Source organism: Wyeomyia smithii, chromosome 1, assembly GCF_029784165.1.
Source record: "Wyeomyia smithii strain HCP4-BCI-WySm-NY-G18 chromosome 1, ASM2978416v1, whole genome shotgun sequence".
NCBI classification, from domain to species: domain Eukaryota; kingdom Metazoa; phylum Arthropoda; class Insecta; order Diptera; family Culicidae; genus Wyeomyia; species Wyeomyia smithii.
In genome coordinates this window covers 4684277-4702352 of record NC_073694.1, presented here as the reverse complement: position 1 = coordinate 4702352, position 18076 = coordinate 4684277, and the positions used below count along the sequence as shown (strand labels likewise).

General features: G+C 44.5%; 1 protein-coding gene across 1 annotated transcript in view; it reads left to right on the top strand.

Annotated features, from left to right (window-relative positions):
• Positions 1-7523, top strand: part of LOC129732243 (uncharacterized) — a 32925-nt gene extending 25402 nt beyond the window's left edge. Inside the window, exon 7 of the mRNA XM_055692922.1 lies at positions 7330-7523. Coding sequence (XP_055548897.1) covers positions 7330-7390 — 61 coding nt within the window. The 3' untranslated portion in view covers positions 7391-7523. The remainder of the gene's footprint in view (positions 1-7329) is intronic.
• Positions 7524-18076: the final 10553 nt, after the last annotated feature.

Here is an 18076-nt window from a genome sequence, read left to right as displayed (position 1 = left end):
AAAATGGCTCGAACCTACTCGATGTTGCGAGACGTTTCACTGTATTGATAATTATTCGGTGTTACGAGACGTTCATTGATAAACCAACAATAAACAATCGACTTGATGGGACGAGACGTTTCACCGTAGTATCTCGTATACTAGAGGATTCATGATCCGGTGATACGAGACGTACATACTGAATTACAAGAAATGCGATAGCGAGACGTCAATCGGAGCATTATAAGCCTCAATTGGTCGAGACGCTTGTACCAAATTCTTGCTAGCATATGGCTCTAGGCTTCGAGATGTTGAATCTGGTTTCGGTTCTGTGAAGAAAAAATCACAGGAGGGTTGTGTGCAAAGCCACGACCGCAATGATGAAGTAGAATACTTTTACAAGAAAGAAAACCCGGCTGCTTGCGTGTCAGTAATTTTTTTATTTTGTTGTTCAATTCAATATCGGATAAGATACCGATCACATCTTGGCGTTATCACTGACAGTGTGAATAAAGTATTTCATGTGATAAAATAAACAGTGAAAAGCTGATTTAACACTCAAAACTAGACGGCTCATGTGTTGTCAAAATGAGTCAACTTTTCATTGAATGCACTTACTGGACTGCATTTCACTAAAGTGCCTCACTGCTTCAGCTGCTATCGATGCTAAACCCGCTGCAACTGCTACGCTATCCGTAGCCATGCCAATGTTTTGGCCGCTATACGCTGCTATTGGTATCCGCTGTCCCTGCATCAGCTGGCCCAGCTGCTATCGATGCTGAGATCCGCTGCAACTAGTGCACTATCCATTGCTACGCCACAGCTGTGGCCGCTATCCGTCTGGTATCCACTGCACTGCTACTGCTGTTGCTAAGAGAAGACTGCTGTTGTCGCTGTCTAAAACTATTATGAGCGGCTTCGACTGAAACAGGCTCTTATATAGGGATGAAAAACCTATCGATAGTAGTAGGAAATCATCGATAACTATCGATAGCCATTTCAGTCGATAATTCCCATCCTTACTCTTATACAGACAAATATCAAATTTAAAATGGAAAGGTCTATAATTCTGTCGACCGTGCTTGAGAAGTAATCATATTAACGACTAATCAGATCAGTCAAATTTCGCGCTTCAACAAGGATTCTCAATAGTATAGTTGCTTGTCCTGATTTGGACTTGATAATTTTTGAATTTTGATTATGCGTAAAATTAATTTTTATGCTGATAATGAAAGCTTTTCGGATGTTGTGTTCATGACTGAAGGCAAAGTTAATTCAGTTCGTTCTGAGACACGGAGATGAAACCAAATATATATCTGTTCCGAATTTCTTGAAAGTGTAAATTGATTTAAGAGAAAATAATAAGGACAATTTGTTGTTTAATTCAATGTCTGATAAGATGCCGATCACATCTTGCGTTATCATGGCAGTGCGAATAAAGAATACCTTGGGGGAAATAAACACTGAAAAGTTTTCCAGAACGTTCTTTTCATTGGATGCATTAGCTAGTGTGCCTGCTATAGCTCAGAGACAGCATTTCACTAAAATGCCACACTGCATCAGCTGGCCCTGCTTATATAGATGCTGAGAACAACGTCAACCGCTGCGCTATCCCCGCTGCCACAGTAGTGGACGCTTCTGTTGCCATTGGTATCCGCTGCCCTGCATCACCTGGTCCTGCTATCGATGCTGAGACGCGCTCCGCTATCCGTTGCCATACCACAGCTGTGGCCGTTATCCGCTGCACTGCTACTGCTGCTGTATCCACTGCTGCTGGTAAGGGAGGACTGCTCCTGTTGCAGTCTAGAATTATAATGAGCGGCTTCGACTTTTTTTTTTTTTGACTAAATTTCAATATATTTCTTCAGTGTTTTTTTTTATGGAACAATAGTTTAACAGTGTAAGTGTTTTGCTGTCTAAGCATTTCATCTTTAGTTTTGATTTTCTCTTTTTTTTAATAATTGTTGCTTATTGATTGGATTTTGGTAATTTTTGTGATGTTTTTATGTTTTTGTGTTGTGTTTTTTTAAATTTAAGAATTTTCAAATAACCTACCTACTTAATACTACTTAATCCTACTATGTACAAACTTAAAAACTATAACTCGCGAATAATCGCATGTTCTGAAGTGGAGCACCTCCCTCCATATCTCATACAGTAGCGGTCGAATTGCTCTGCCAAGGTATCCAGATTTGCAAGCTCATGTACCTCGCTTGTTCGCGTCCAGGGGGGTAGGTTCAATATCATCTTCAAAATTTTGTTTTGCACGCGCTGGAGCCTCAGCCTGTGTGTCTGGGCAGAGCCCTTCCAAACTGGTACTGCGTACTCCAACGTGGGGTAAATAATCTGTCTGTAGACAGCCATCTTATTCCTCCGGCACAATGTCGATGTCCTACAAATCAAGGGGTATAATGCCCTGATGAGGATGCTACATTTGTTCACAGTCTTATCGACATGTGCCCGAAAAATCAAATGACTGTCCAGAGACAGACCAAGATAAACAACCACGTTGGACCACTCTATGAGGGAGCCACCGAACCGTATCCTGCAATCGTCAGCAGGAACAAGCCTGGGCGATCTCGAATGTGGAAACAAAATGACCTGGGTCTTAGCCACATTGATCACAATTTTCCAGCTGGTGTAGTACTCATTCAGAGCATCCAGGCCTCCTTGCAGCCTGCGTGTCAGAGCGCGGATGATGCGACCCTTATACATGATCGCGGTATCATCCGCGAATTGGGACAACACTCCACCCCCCGGGAGAGGTGGGATATCCGAGGTGTAAATGTTATACAGGAGTGGTCCCAAGATACTACCTTGGGGCACTCCTGCATCAATGTTGAGTTGCTCTGAGCACACATTGTGCAAGGAAACCCGAAAAGCTCTGTCCGAGAGATAACTTTTGATGATCTTTATCAAATATATCGGAAAATTGTGTAGATGTAGCTTGTACACCAGGCCATCATGCCACACATTGTCAAAAGCCTTTTCAATATCCAAAAGCGCCATTGCTGTCGTCTTGGACACCGACTTGTTCCGCTGGATGATGTTCGTAACTCGATTGAGCTGATGGATGGTGGACCTGCCCTTGCGGAAACCAAACTGTTCCTCAGGAAGGACACCATTCTCATCGGTGAATGAAAGCAGGCGGCTCTGGATCGACTTTTCAAACAGCTTGAAGAGGGCAAAGAGTAGGCTGATTGGACGATAGCTCTTAGGAATAGAAGGATCTTTCCCCGGCTTCAGTACTGGGATGACTTTAGCTAACTTCCACATTGAAGGGAAGTAGCCAAGCTCCCAGCACCGGTTGAAAACACGTGCTACAAAAGCAAATGAGCCGTGGCTCAAGTGCTTGAGCTCGAGGTTAAATGTGTTATCAAAGCCGGGGGCCTTCATATTCCTAGATCCCCTCGCTAGACCGATGAGCTCATCCGCCGTCACTCGTGCTTCCTCTGGGACCAAACTGTTCGAATTGTCGACCATGGAAACTCCCTCAGAAACAGCCAGCTCGAAAGGGCTGACGATGTTTCGCCCCAGATTGTGTGACGACACGAATCTGGCGGAGCTTTTGGCCAAACTCGCGGTTCCGTAGATCTTGAATGCGTTCCTGGATAACCTTGGTCAGTCGGTTGCTCATGGTCTTCTTGGATCGGTCACCAGTTCGTTGGTACTGGCGCCGATAGATGTTGCGCAACCTTATGATGTGTTTAGTGGTGCTGTCGATATGGAGGGCGGTACTCACCTGAGTTTGCTGTACGGGGACCGCCGAGACACGTGCGACGGCAATCGCACGCTGGAGTGTGTCCAATGCCTGGTCGATCTCCGCTGGAGTGTTCAAGGGGTGGTCGGTGATGGTGTTCTCGTCGACGATACGCTGAAACCGGACCCAGTCGGCGCGATGGTAATCTCGCCTAGGCTGATTGGCCACCGTCTCTGCAGTGGCACCCAAGGTAGGCATCACCGGATAGTGGTCCGACGAGAGCTCCTCGAACACCACTGGAACCTCGAAGATTGCCATGTTGGACAGGAATATGTCCAGGACAGAGTGAACCCCGGTCCGGGAGATTCTGGAAGGGCACTCCGGTGCCAAGATGTTGTAGTGCCCGGTCTCAAGGTCTTCCGCCAGGATGATGCCGTTCCGGTTTCGTCTTCGGTTGCCCCACACTTCGTGCCTAGCGTTAAGGTCTCCAGCAATGATGTACTTCGCTCGCCGCCGAGTCAGCTTGGCCAGATCGTTTTGTAGTTTAGCAGCAGTACCGTCTCGGGTGGTGGTTTGCTTGGGACAGTACGCTGCGATGATGATGATTGGGCCGAGCGAGGTTTCAACTTCGACCCCGATGGCTTCGATAGTCTTAAGTTGGAAACTCGGCAGCAGGCGACGCTTGACGTTGCTCCTCACAGCAATAGCAACTCCTCCGCCCCCTGCACTGATCCTGTCTAGTCGTACCAGCTGGAAGCCCGGAAGAAAGATGTTAATTTCCGGTTTCAGATGAGTCTCCGTAATGACGGCAATATCGACCTCCTTCTCGCCAAGGAAATCGAGAAGCTCAACGTGTTTGTTCCTAAGGGAACAAGCATTCCAATTCGCAATAACGAAGGGCTTATGGTCCAAGCTGCTGGCTGCGGGTTTTATATTTACGCTGGATTTCGAATGCAGCGGAGATGATTTTGACTAGTTCCTCTGTTGATAGTGGAGGGTCATCTTCAGTAGAACCAGCAAACGTCCCAGAGGTAACGCCAGCGTATGACAATCCGGGAGTCGGGGTGGGTCCTTGGTTCGAGAGAGCAGCAGCGGCGGCGAGACGGGGCTGCGCAGAAAATTTCGCAGCGGGGGTGCTACGATTCGGTTGGCTGTTATTCGGGAGCGGAAGCGGCTCCAACACGGGGACCACATGTCTGGTCCGGATCGGTGGAAACTGATCTGGTGTATGAGCCGGAGGAGGCTTCCGATGACGTCCGTTCTGGTTGGCTGTTGACGCTGCCTTACGAATGCGAATAAATTCCGCACGCTTCGGGCAGCTACGGCTGGTGGTACGATGGTTTTGGCCACAGTTGGCGCATTTAGGCTCGGAGTCATCAGGTTGAAGGCAGGTCGAAGAGCGATGCTCCCCAGCACATTTGTCGCAGCGCGGGATCATTCTGCAGTTTCGTGTACCATGGCCGAACCACAAACAGATGGTACACTGGGTTACGTCACGGTGTTGAGGACGATACGGTTCCCACTGGATGATGGTGTGGAACAGATGTTTGATATTACGCAGTGTACCGATAGACGTGCTTCTCTTAGTAAAGTGTACCAAGAACAGCTCATCTCGGAAGGGGTCGTCCTTGACGGTTTGGGATCGGCGATTCATCGGAAAAACCGCTTCCACTTTAAGGCCAACCTGCTCTAGCTCGGCTTTCACTGTCGATGCGGCCAAAGCAGGCAAACCACGCAGTACCACTTTCAGTGGCTTCGTTGCTGGGTTGTCATGCGTGTAGTAGGGCACCTGGTGCGTGGCTAGAAGATCACTCACTTTGTTGTACTCCTCCGTGTTGGAGCACAGGATTTTGGTACCTTTGCTACATTTTTTGTAGAGAGGTTCCAGCGATAAATTGGCAAGCTCCGCTTGTAGCTTCAGCATATCCCGGAGCGGGGTGAATAGCGGGGGGACCCGCTCTTTTTTAGCGATGGGTTCGCTGTTACCATTTTCTACCGGCAGCAGTGCAAACTTGTTATTTTGCAGCAGCCGATTCGTTTCTGGGTCCGACGAACCGAGGGGCACGGCCTGCTTGCGTTTGTGTTTCGAACCGGTGGACGTTTCTGCAGCAGATGAATTTTGGCTGTCCATTGTCTTCTTCCTCTTTTTCACTTGGTGGAAACCATCGGTCGACTGCTCCGCGCAGTCACTGTCGGATATATCCTCTAATGGAACAGGAAAGAGCGGCTTGTTGCCAGCCATGGGAGTACCCTTGGCGAGATCAAGAAGATACTCCAAGGTACTCGACGGAAAATCCAACGCGAACTTTTTCGGTGGACTGGATTCAGAGCACACCGGCTTCATTCTTCAGGAATGATTCTCCATGCTTGGTTACCTTCTGCTACAAGTTTTCTATTGATGAAAACTACTGCTTTGAGTTTGCCAGATGTTCGCTAGCACTAGAGCCCAGAATAAACATTTCTTTTCCTGATGAGAAACCAAACAACTTTCTGGGATTCTTTTGCTTAGTTTCATCACCATTCATCATGAGCGCCATAAACTTGGAACCGAAGGCCGCGTTTGTAACAGCTCCATTTATCCGACAGTCTCTCTTAAAGTGGCCCTTCTTGCCGCAAAAGTGACACCTTTCGTTGAGCGTATCTTTATTCTTCCCGTTACTTGGCTTCTTGTTGGTTTCAAGCATGATGTATAGAGATATGATGTAACGGTATGTCAAATGCAAGATCGGCCATATTGGAAACAGATTGGATTGCGAAGAAGTTTATTTAAAATCAGCCTCTGGAAAAAAAAATTTCGCATCGTTGAATATATCATTTAATACATTTATATTGTAGATATAACAATGCTACATGCCCTGCTATCAATATTTGTGCTTCTTGAAAGCAACTCATTAGTTAAACACTGAAAACTGGAAGGTTTCTTTTTTAAGTGAAACATAAAACACAAGGGAAAACTTCTTCCTGTTGCATAGTGATACTTCGTCTCCAACCACCCTAAGTTAAAAACACTACCCCGCGCCTACTTTTTGATCCAACCGTTACACCATGTTCGACTCATCATGGGTTTCAAGTTCCGGTTTCTCTTCGTAGGTTTACCGAATGAAGTCCTTAAATTGCAGCAAATACATCTGAAGCGAATAGCCTCCCTGCAGTCGAAGTTGCACAATCTGTTTCCGGATAACGGTTGGATTCCCCGCCGACTAGTTTTGCAAAGGTTTTTTTTAAAGCTTGCATCACGTCTAGATTGCTTGGAGGATGAGTTTGTAATGAGCACAGAAAAAAAGCTCCAGAAACGTCAGTAAAGCTCAGATTGCTGTGATTAGTCTCATTAATGGTGAGCTGCTGTGATCACAATTATAGCAGAAATCTTTTTAAATATTTTACCTGTGGAATTTTGATTACAGTCAACGAAGCTCTGAAATCTCAACTGAAAATATTCCTGAGAAACAGCACATACTGCAAAAAAATCGATTATTTTCCATATTAAATTCTTTGACTAGAATTCTTCTGATGGCTTTCACATTACGAAAAGTATTACTGAAATCTGAGAGAGGACTGCCAAGAGCAGGGTGAATTTTCGTCAAATCCCTTGTATTATAATATTTCTTCTTTAAAGCGGTGTTACAATAAACTTTATGGATTAATTTCAGATATGCGGACCTCAAGCGCAGAATCATTCAACGGATGGAATCGCTGAAAGTGAGGCTGTAAGAAACTCATTGCAGAGAAAAAAAAACTAGAATTCTAGAAGAATTAAACCCAACAGACGAAGGGTCGGAGACAATTTTCTGGTGTAAAGCAGAAATCGAACGTGAAAAAATCTAATCATATAATTTATTTAGTACGATTTTAGTGCTTGAATGAAGTAAACCGAAAATAATCAATTATTTAACCGCAACAAACAAACAAAAATCCATACTGATATGTACTAATATATATCTTGTATTTACCAGTTTTGTCCCCTAAAACAATCGTCAATCGCTGTTTATTGTTGAGCTATCTATTCTAAGCAAGTAGCCATTTTCTTTGTGAAGCATATTTTGCGTTTCCTCTCAAATCGCCCCGCTTATGGGGGTCAAAATTATATATCGATTGTTATACACGCAATAGGCAAATCGGTTTAGACATAATTTCCCTAAAAATTGAATCATATCATTGTGTTGAAAAGTTTTTGTTTTTTTTTTGGGGTGGTGAAGAAACGCCGTGAGTACAATCATCGTACGCACAACGCAATCTCGTCCAGTATCAGTAGGTCGATTTCCGATTGCTTTTTTGATTAAATTAAGTAAAATAATACACCTTTAAAGAGCTCATTTCTCTCATTTCAAAACTAGATGCTAGAGTGAAGAAACGAAACTAAGAAAAATCAATTCAAAACCCGTGTGCTACAAATATCAGTGCTAAACATTATCTGACTGACTGATTGACAGACTGATCGAAAGAAACGGTTGAGAAACTAATGATAATACACTAAACAGAAACTGCCAACCCGCGCGCGAGGCGTTTTGCAAGCAACAGCCGCAACCAATTTTCGGGTTTGCAATCGGAAAATTAATCATCGCGTACTGATAGACTTGAGTTGGGTGAGAGAGGAAATTAAAAAAAAAAAACACAGTATAGTACGGGGTTACGTTGTTTGTTGCAACCGAACAAAGCCACAGAATCAGAAAGAGGTGGAAAAAACATGAACACACATATGATAGAGTATCACGGAGAAGATTGTAACGGTTTGACCCAAGCAAGAGCGCGCGCGCTTTATCGATAAATGTCGAAAGTTGTGTAATAAATACTAGCGAACAATCAATTACGTATCAAACAATTGTTCCATTTTGGTTTTTAATCCGAAATTTCCAGGTTCGTAGCTGTTGTAAGCGTTCAAGTCTTTTATTCCTGTGGGTGAGTTGGTTTCGGTATGTGGACAGTAAGCGGGGAACCCCATAATCATCAACCGTGTAAAGCGGAGTTTACACCGACAAACGTGTATCAACTTTCCGGCTGGCAATAATGCGTGCTTTCATTAGCACCCCAGCATAAAGCAAAACGACCGGTAACTTACAACCGCAGCAAGCCATGCGTATCGTAAGTTTGCAAAATTTATGTAACTGACGAAACAAGAAGAGAGCAAGAGAATCGAGCAAGTAGTGTCGAACCAGATTCCATCATTATTGGCGAATGTTGTTGTAATGCTTCCAAAGGGATATCGTTTACCGCTTGCTTCGATGCGTAATGACAGCGGTTGGATGACAGCGTGATGATAGCAGGACACGCACACACTCGAAACCGGTCGTTATTTTAATTTTCCCACTCAATGTCAGAACGAAATAGTTACGATGTGAACCAACACTTCTTTTTGCTGGGTGGACCTCGAGCTCGGTGTGAGATGAATCTGATAAATCAAAATGTCTAATTAGGAAGTTTAAGCTACTCGCATGTACAAGAGCCCAACCCATTAGCGGGTATTGGAACTCACGTTTGGAAAGTCGTAAAAATACGGTACGAGAGACTTGACTGTTCTTCTCGAAAAAGTGTAAATAAACCGCCATAAAGATCATAAAAAAAAACCGGTGGTAAGGCCACCTATAAATAATAACGAGCTCGGGCTAGGTTATAACCTATTTAGTAACGGAGCGTCAATGACCAAATTAGGGTTTGTTTAGTAGCGGAGAGGAAAGGAAAAACGAAAAACTCGGAAAAACTCGGATGAACTGAGTAATGTTACTACCATACGCGGGCGCTATAAAGCAAAGGCCTTCACTTTTGTTATTGCTAACTTAGTTACAGCGAAAAGGGACAACTTTCCTGGTTTTGTTGGTTTTTCATTTCAGCTTCCAGCCAAGAATCAAAGAATCTCTGTTTGAACTATGATAAATGTCAGGTAGTTTAGAAACGTTATTTGCCTTCCGTTACTTGGTGTGTTGAGCATCCAAATTCAGATTTAGTCACAGCCAACTTCTTTTTTCGACGATGGATTCTAGAATGAATCGCGTTAGAAGCAACTGCAACTGGGAAAAATCTAATCAAAGATCCAAAACATGCCCGCACACAGGCTCAAGTTTTCAAAACTTCTGCACAAAAAACAACAGAGTATCTGGAAAAACGCAAATATTTTAGCCTCCAAAATTGGTTTCGAATTGTCTGAAAACGTCTTTAAAAATCAGCAAAAGTAGGCATTTTTGTCCCATTTTGAAGTTTCTGAAAAATAAAATAGAGCCAGAAAACAAATAAAAAATTAAGGTTTGAAAATGTAAGCAATGATTCCTAGAAAGCAGCTTAGAATTGCTGAAAAATCACAAGAAGGTAGTATGCAAAGCCACGACCGCAAGGTTGAAGTAGAATACTTTTACAAGAAAGATAACCTGGCTGCTTGCGTGTCAGTCATTTTTTCTAGTAAATAAACGTTGACCGTTCATTGGCAGTATTGTAATTTCTTTTTGTCTGATATTTTGGATATTTTTAAATTTTGTGCAAATGAGAAGTTGAAGTGCTGCCGAAATGTAATATGCACATTTAATACGACATCAATAAACGGGAACGGAACAAAAGCTACGGTTATGCAGAACGCCGGCGCGATGCGATTCGCCTTACCGTGGTGAAATGTACAGCTCTTTTTAAGGCGAAGTAGAGCTATACATTTCAACAGATTTCGTCTTGCCGAATCGCATCGCGCCGTTATTTGCGTTCTGCATGACCGTAGCCAAACACTAAGCGACGCAAACACGTAATAATAGTCAGAGTATGCATGAAGATGAAGATAATTAACTTTGGATTATAGCGCAAAACGAGAAAATATTAACCCTTCAAATAATCATTTGTGTTCTTCAAATTTCAGTTGTTCAATTTAATATCCGTTGAAATGTTTGTTTATTATCTGATGAAGCTCTTATACAGGCCAAATGATGCATTCCCAATTTACTAGGTCCATAACTCTGCCGACCGTGCTTGGGAAAGCGCGGTATAACGACCAATCAGAGGTCGAATTTTGTGTTTTGACAAGGCTTAAGAGTTTACAATAGTACAATAGTTCGAATGATAAAATTGCAATTTCATGCATTTGGTAGGAATCTTAGAAGATTTTCTAATCGATTGCTGCAAAAACGAAGGAAATCCATCGAAAACTAACCGATTTATTAGCATTTGAAATTTTTCTCACTTTTTTCAGTTTTAGATTCACATTTTACATCCCTATGTAGCCGAACTTCCTGAGAGAAGTATTCTAATTCAAAATCAAATCTTCATTAATTCATTTGTTGTCCTTATAAGAACAATTGTTCAATTTATCATAGGATGTAGTGTTTATCTTATATCTCTGTGTTACCTTGATAGTGAGGACTGAGGCGCACGGTCAACACAATGAGAAAGGTGTTTTCACATTGAAAACTAGACACGGCTTTTCTGGAGGAAGTGTTGGCAAATGCATCTACCGCTAATACCACCGCTATCATACGAAAGCGCGTCGTTTCATGTGGGGAATATCAACAACGAAAAATGACGCGCGTCTAAGCATAACCCGAACTGTTTCGCCTTGCTGCTCCCATTTCCCTTTACATCGGCCTCAGGGAAGTACCGGCTGCATCTGCATCTACCGCTGAGGCTGTCACTATACTGCTATTGGTACCAAAAGCTATTAACTCTTCAAATAAGTGTTTTATTTGTTCTCAAAAGAACAATTGTTCAATTCAAAATCGGATTTACGCAATCGCATCTCTGTAATATTACCGACAATAATATTCTTCTGAACAAACTGATACAACTTTCCCATTAGGCCTCTGCCATAATAGACGCGAAAAGCGACGCGAACCGATTCGCTCGGCTGTAGGTTAATGTACAGCCATCAGTAGAGTAGGATGAAAATAGGAATGAATTATTTTACGTACGTGGTGGAATGATATAACTTGAAAAATATGTGTGACTTCATTCTGGTTCAGAGCGATCATTTGATAAGCTCCAGCTCTTTTTTCAGTTTCTCAAGTTTTTCCTCAGTCTCGTAGCACGGATGCACAAAAATGATTTCTTGTCGAGCCGGACCGATAGCACTCTCATTGAACCAACAAAATAACATGTTTTGTGTCGTGCTGTGCAGCTTGGTTGAAGAAAATGTTCCCGTCCCCATGTCGCATGTAAGCAGATTATTGCGTTCAGTAGATAGTGTATCCAGCGAATAAACACCGATGGTGCTCTCACACACGCAACGGTTTTAACCCGTATCTTATTGCGGTTTGTAACATCAAGCGATTTCGTTTGCTCGCTGTTGCGTGTTGCATCATGTTGCAACTTGGCAGCTGGGAGACGACGAAATTCTGTTTATAGTCGCATAGTCGCATAGTCTGCATAGTCGAACTAACTGCTTTTGTGAATGCGTACTAACAGGGCAGTTTATTATTCAATGTCGGTTATGTTGATCGCAGCCTTTGCGCTGCCCCTACAGTGGGGGGTTTACTAAATAAAGTGAAAATTAGACAACTACAACAGAATTTGATTGCATCCCGCACAGAATGTCCGCTTGTGTTGATGCCAGAAAATTATTAACCTTCAATTATTTGTTTATTTGCCTTGAAAAAGGCATTTTGCGGTTCAAAATCGGTTGCTGATCGCAACTTTTGAGCTGCCCTGACAGTGGGGGAATTGAGATACACGGACAACATGCACTGTAGAAGCTTTTTCACATTCAGTGAATTAGACGGGCGCGACAGATTTAAATTGCTAGGATCCAACACAGAATGCTTGCTTGCGTTGACAAAAATTATTAACTTTCAATGACTGGTTTATTTGCCTTAAAAAAGGCATTTTGATTTCCGAAATTGGATTTCCTGATGGCAGTCTTCATGCTGCCCCAACACGGGGGGAATAATGGCTGTCTGGCGACACACGCTGAGAAAAACCGCGCTGCTCCTGAGACGTGGTGACCAACCACAGGCAAATGTGCTGCTGCTAAGGAAGGACGACTGCTGTTGTCGCTGTCTAGAACTATTATGAGCGGCTCCGATTTTTTTTTTTTTTTTTTTTTAATTAAAATTGGTCTTTATTTAATTCTTTTTGTTTTGTACAATGTTGAACATTTTAAGAGATTTACAATATTTGTTTTCAGCTTCGGATTACTCGTTAAATATTTTTAATATCTGTTATTGCTTTTTTCCATATGTGCATTATTTTGATGGTTCAACCATCGATATTTAAATTTGAATATCCTACTTACACTAAAATTTTATAACCTAATTTACCAGGCCTCGAATGAGTTGGTGCTCTGAGGAAAGAGCCTTCTCCACAATACTGGCGTAGGAGTCTTCTATTCGCTCCTGTACTGTCTTGCATCCGGCCGCTCGATGCAGGTCTGTTATTCGGATGTCGTAGGGGGCATTCATTATGTTCCTTAGCAGACGATTCTGGACTACCTGGAGTTTCTTTTTATGGGTCTCGGCACAGGAACCCCATACTGGCATGGCATAGTTTACTACCGGAGCGACTATCATTTTGAAGATTGCGATTTTATTTCGTTGCGACAACCGCGACCTACGGCCTGTCAACGGGTATAATTTCTTCATGAGTCCGATGCATCTTTTTCTGAGGCTGTCTGTGTGAGCATTGTAGAGCAGTTTGTCGTCGATGGTTACACCGAGGTAGCCTGCCTTGCTCGACCATTCGACGGGAATACCGTTGATCGTTATTCGACAACTTTCCGGTGGTGAGAGCTTTTGCGATTGTCGGTGCTTGAAGATTATTGTTTGTGTTTTCGCTTCATTGACTTTGATTTTCCAGCTAGCAAGGTAGTTGACGTATGCAGTTACCCCCCGCTGCAGCCGGGCTCGGTAGTCCTTTGGCATTCGTCCATTTGCCAGTATCGCGCCATCATCCGCGTACAGCGATAATTTGCACCTACTGGGAAGTGGAGGCACGTCTGATGTAAATATGCTGTAGAGGATTGGGCCCAGTAAGCTGCCCTGTGGTACTCCAGCTGGAATGCCGTGTTGTTCCGAGTCCGTTCCATAGAGATGGACTCGAAAATGCCGATTGCTCAGGTAACTCCTCACCATTTTGATCAGGTACAGCGGGAACCTGGACTGGACAATTTTGTGGATCAGCCCGTCGTGCCACACATTGTCGAATGCTTTTTCGACGTCTAGTAGTGCCATGGCAGTGTTGTTGGAGAGTGACTTGTTTCGGTAGATGATGTTTTCCACTCGAACCAGCTGTTGAACGGCGGAATGCCCTTTCCGGAAGCCGAACTGTTCCGGTATGATGACCTCATGCTCTTCGATGTGCCCCAACATGCGCTGAAGTATGATCCTTTCGAAGACTTTGCTCACCGCTGACAGCAGTGTGATGGGCCTGTAGCTTGTCGGTAGAGTCGGGTCCTTTCCTGGCTTCAGAATGGGAATAACTTTCCCTGTTTTCCATCTGGTCGGGAAGTGTTCCAACTCGAAACATCTTGTAAAGATGGCCGCCAGGAAACCGTAAGCTTTGCTGGACAGTTTCTTCAGTACCAGGTTGAAGATGACATCGTTGCCTGGCGCTTTCATATTTTTGCCACATTTAACCGCAGCGTTCACTTCCCTCTCTGATACCTGGCTGGCCTCCGGAATGTCTTGGATTTGATGTTCTAGCTGGGTAATAGTCTGTCGAACCATGTCCTCGTGTGGGCTTACCATGCTGTCTCCGATGTTGTGCGCCAAGACGAGCTTGTTGGCAATAGCATTCACTTTCTCGGGAGGAGACACCAGAATGCCTCCTTGATCGTCCCTCAGGGGTGGTATTCGGTTTCTGCTTCAGTAGTTTTGCCACCTTCCAGAAGGGCTTTGAATGGTCACCCATTTGACCAATGTCAGCAGCGAACTGGTCGTTTCGAATTTTTGCCACCCGGTCTGCGACGATTCGGTTGAGGATGGCGGCTTGTTGTTTCTTCAGCAGGCAGCCCGTACGCTGAAATTGCCGTCGGATGGTGTTTCGCTGTTGGATTAGCCTACGGGTTTGGGCGTCAATTGCGGTAAACTGGCGCCTTACCGGTACCCAACGGACGCAGGATTCTTCTGCGGCATGAATTGCTTCCTCGAAGATTTGCAGCTGGTTGTTTATGGCTTCAACGGATGGCAGGATCGGTTCGTCGTCAGGTAGGCGTGTGTCCACCAGTCGGCTGAATGTGACCCAGTTGACCCGATGATAGTCTCTCCTCATCTGGACCGGAGCAGGTGTTGGATCCAGTTCGAGTTCGCACACCACCGGGTAGTGGTCGGAGCTCAGTTCGTGGTGGGTGACCGGCTTAGACAGGGCCAGGTCAGTTAGGAAGACGTCCAGTGTCGACGTTGTACCAGCTGGGGATAGAAAGGTTGGTTCGTCTGGAAAGTGGATAGCACACGTGCCTGAGCTAAGGTGTTCCGCCAGCAGATCACCATTTTTGTTGCAGCCTCGGTTCCGCCACAGTGTATGGCGCGCGTTGAGGTCACCAGCCACCACAAAGCCGGTTCTGGTATCGGTGAGTTTCTGGAGGTCTTCTGCGTAGAGCTTGGATGTACCGTTGCGTTCCCCACACTGGCGAGGATAGTAGACAGCAAACAGCATGATGCCCCCATGTAGAGCATGGATCTTCACTCCGATGGCTTCGATGATACTCGTCTTCGGATGCGGGAGGATTTCGTAGCGGATGCCGTGTTTGACGATCACAGCAACACCGCCACTGCTGGAGTTAGGGCGGTCTAGCCGAACCATGGTGTGGTTGGGAAGCGAGAAGTTGGATGTTGGATTTAGCCTGGTTTCGGTGATAACTCCTACGTCGATGTTTTGTTGAGCAAGGAAGTTGCTCAGTTCGATCTTTTTCGCTCTTACAGAGCGAGCGTTCCAGTTGGCAATACGGATGCAGCGAGGCTCAATTGACCCCATATTTGCAAACCATATAGCCAACGAGTCGGACTTGGTCCGATTTATTCTTGCACTGCCTTATACGATCGCAGAACTCGTTGAAGATGGTCCACAGCTCGTCAAATCCGTAGAGCGCATCTTTGTTACCTTCCGTGGAGGGATTCGAGGGTGAATTTCGTACTCCTGCTCTAGCACGGGGGTCGATTTTCCGTTCATCCTTCTGTTGGTTTGTCCAGGCGTTGGAAGTTGACGAAAAGCCCACTGGGATTGGCACACCGGCGGGCTGCAGGATGCTTGGGAAGTTTTTCTCGTTCAGAGCAGGCACAGGCGGACTTTTTCTTATGTTTCTACCGGGCTGATTCGAAGTTGTCGCTTGTTGCCGAATCGTGATGTATTCGGCTCTCTTGGGACAGTTGCGGTCCGTAGCAGCGTGAGCGCCTTCGCAGTTGGCGCATCGTTTGGCGGGTGCATTAGATTTGCATTTTTCCGTAGCGTGCAGTTCACCACAGTTGTTGCAGCGGCTCTTCAGATGACAATTTCGGGTTCCGTGACCATGGTACAGGCAGTTCATGCATTGTGTGACATCAGCGCGTTTGTTGCGGTAAGCTTCCCATCTTACGATGATGTGCCCAATGCTTTTAACTTCACTCAGCTTCTTCAAGTTGGTGTACCCCTTTGTAAAGTGTACCAGATAAAACGACTCGTCCAGATCGGCACACTCAACTTTACGCCGGATGATGTGTGCGGCCAGGGCAGTGATGTTGGATTCTTTCTTCAACCGATCCAGGATGCTGGTAGGGTCAGCCAGTGGGAGGCCACGAAGCACGACCCGATAAGGGCGTTCGGTTGGTTTGTCGTGTGTGTAGAACTCACAATCAGATTCCTGCAGGTAGATTTTCACTCTGTCAAATTCTTCCGCCGATGAGCACAAAATTTTGATGCCGAACCGGGTTATTTTGTATGTCGGTCGGGCATCGCAGTGCTCCATTTTCTCGACTAGGTTCGCGAAGCCGATGTTCTTAACCACCAACGGAGGCTGCTTCTTCTGCCCGGACGAGTTTACCGATGCAGTCACCACTGGAGCCGGCTGGCTCTTGGTGGCTTTAAGTTTCTCCGTCAGCTTACTGAAGGTGTTTTTTCGCAATAACTCCGCTTCCAGCTCGTCTTCACTAATGTCGGGTGCTTCTGTTTTCTTCCGCTTAGGCTTGGTGCCCGTGGAAGATTTATTCGCCCATCTACTAAGTGCACAACGTATATTTTGCTCAGTTTGTAAAACGACTGTTCTGTTCAACGGTCAAAAACTAATGAATGATCGATTGAAACTAATGATGAGCGGCTCCGGCTGAAACAGGCTCTTTTATAGGCCAAATAGCATGTTTTCAATTGCAAGGTATATGATCCTGTCGACCGTGCTTGGGAAGCAAGCATATAACGACCAATCAGAGGTCGAATTTTTCGTTTTGACAAGGCTTGACTATTTCCAATAGTACAATAGTGTGAATAATAAAATTACAATTATCTTATTTTGGGAAGAATCTTAGAAAATTTCCCAATCTATTGCTGCAAGAACGAAGGAAATCCATCGAATACTAACCGATTTATGAGCATTTGAAATTGGACATATTTTTCACTTTTTTCGGTTTTAGATTTTCATTTCACATCCCTATGTAGCCGAACTTCCTGAGAGAAGTATTTTACTTCAAAAATTGTGTGCCGCGAGCAGCGTTGCCAGGTATCCAGATTTAGCTTGATTATCCAGATTTTGGAACATGTATCCAGGTAAACAGATTTGATGTCCAATTATCCAGATTTTTCATGAATGATCCAGATTTTATTTTCTCTGTTCCGCAAAAAGGTCATCACTTCAAATTTGGCGCGAAATTTTGCAATTTTGTCACCTTAAATGTTACGTACCCCAAGACTTTTATCCAAAGAATTTACCTTTCACCCCACGAAATAACTTCCAGATTTTTTTTTGCCTTTTCCAGATTTTTAAAAAAATGACCTGGCAACGCTGGCCGCGAGTGCCCTTTGCTTTGCTTGAATCGGTGTTTGTTAATTCCATACCGGTACGGTGCTTACATTGGTATGATGAGCGATTCGACACCGGTACTCAAAGGAAAGTTCATCGATTTTAAAGAATTGTATCAGTTCGTGAGCATTTCTTTGGCGGAAATGATACAACAACATGAAGATGAGCAAAAGGCTGTAGCAGAGCTAGCCCTGACTGAAATAAGGAAATTTGAGAAGCCAAGCTCCATTTGCCAAGCTGGCAGTAGTGGAACAACAGCTCCAGTTCAGATAGTACCATCTTTATTACTCCAACAAACACCGCTACCAATTTTTGACGGTAGTTATGAGAACTGGTACAAGTTTAGAGATCGATTCACCGATATTGTGAATAAATGCAGTGGAGACTCCCCAGCCACGAAATTACATTTTCTCGATAAAGCTTTAGTCGGGAAAGCTAGGGGAGCGATCGACCAACAAACGTTGAACGATAATAACTATGATGGAGCTTGGAGGCTACTAGCAAAAAAATTTGAAAAT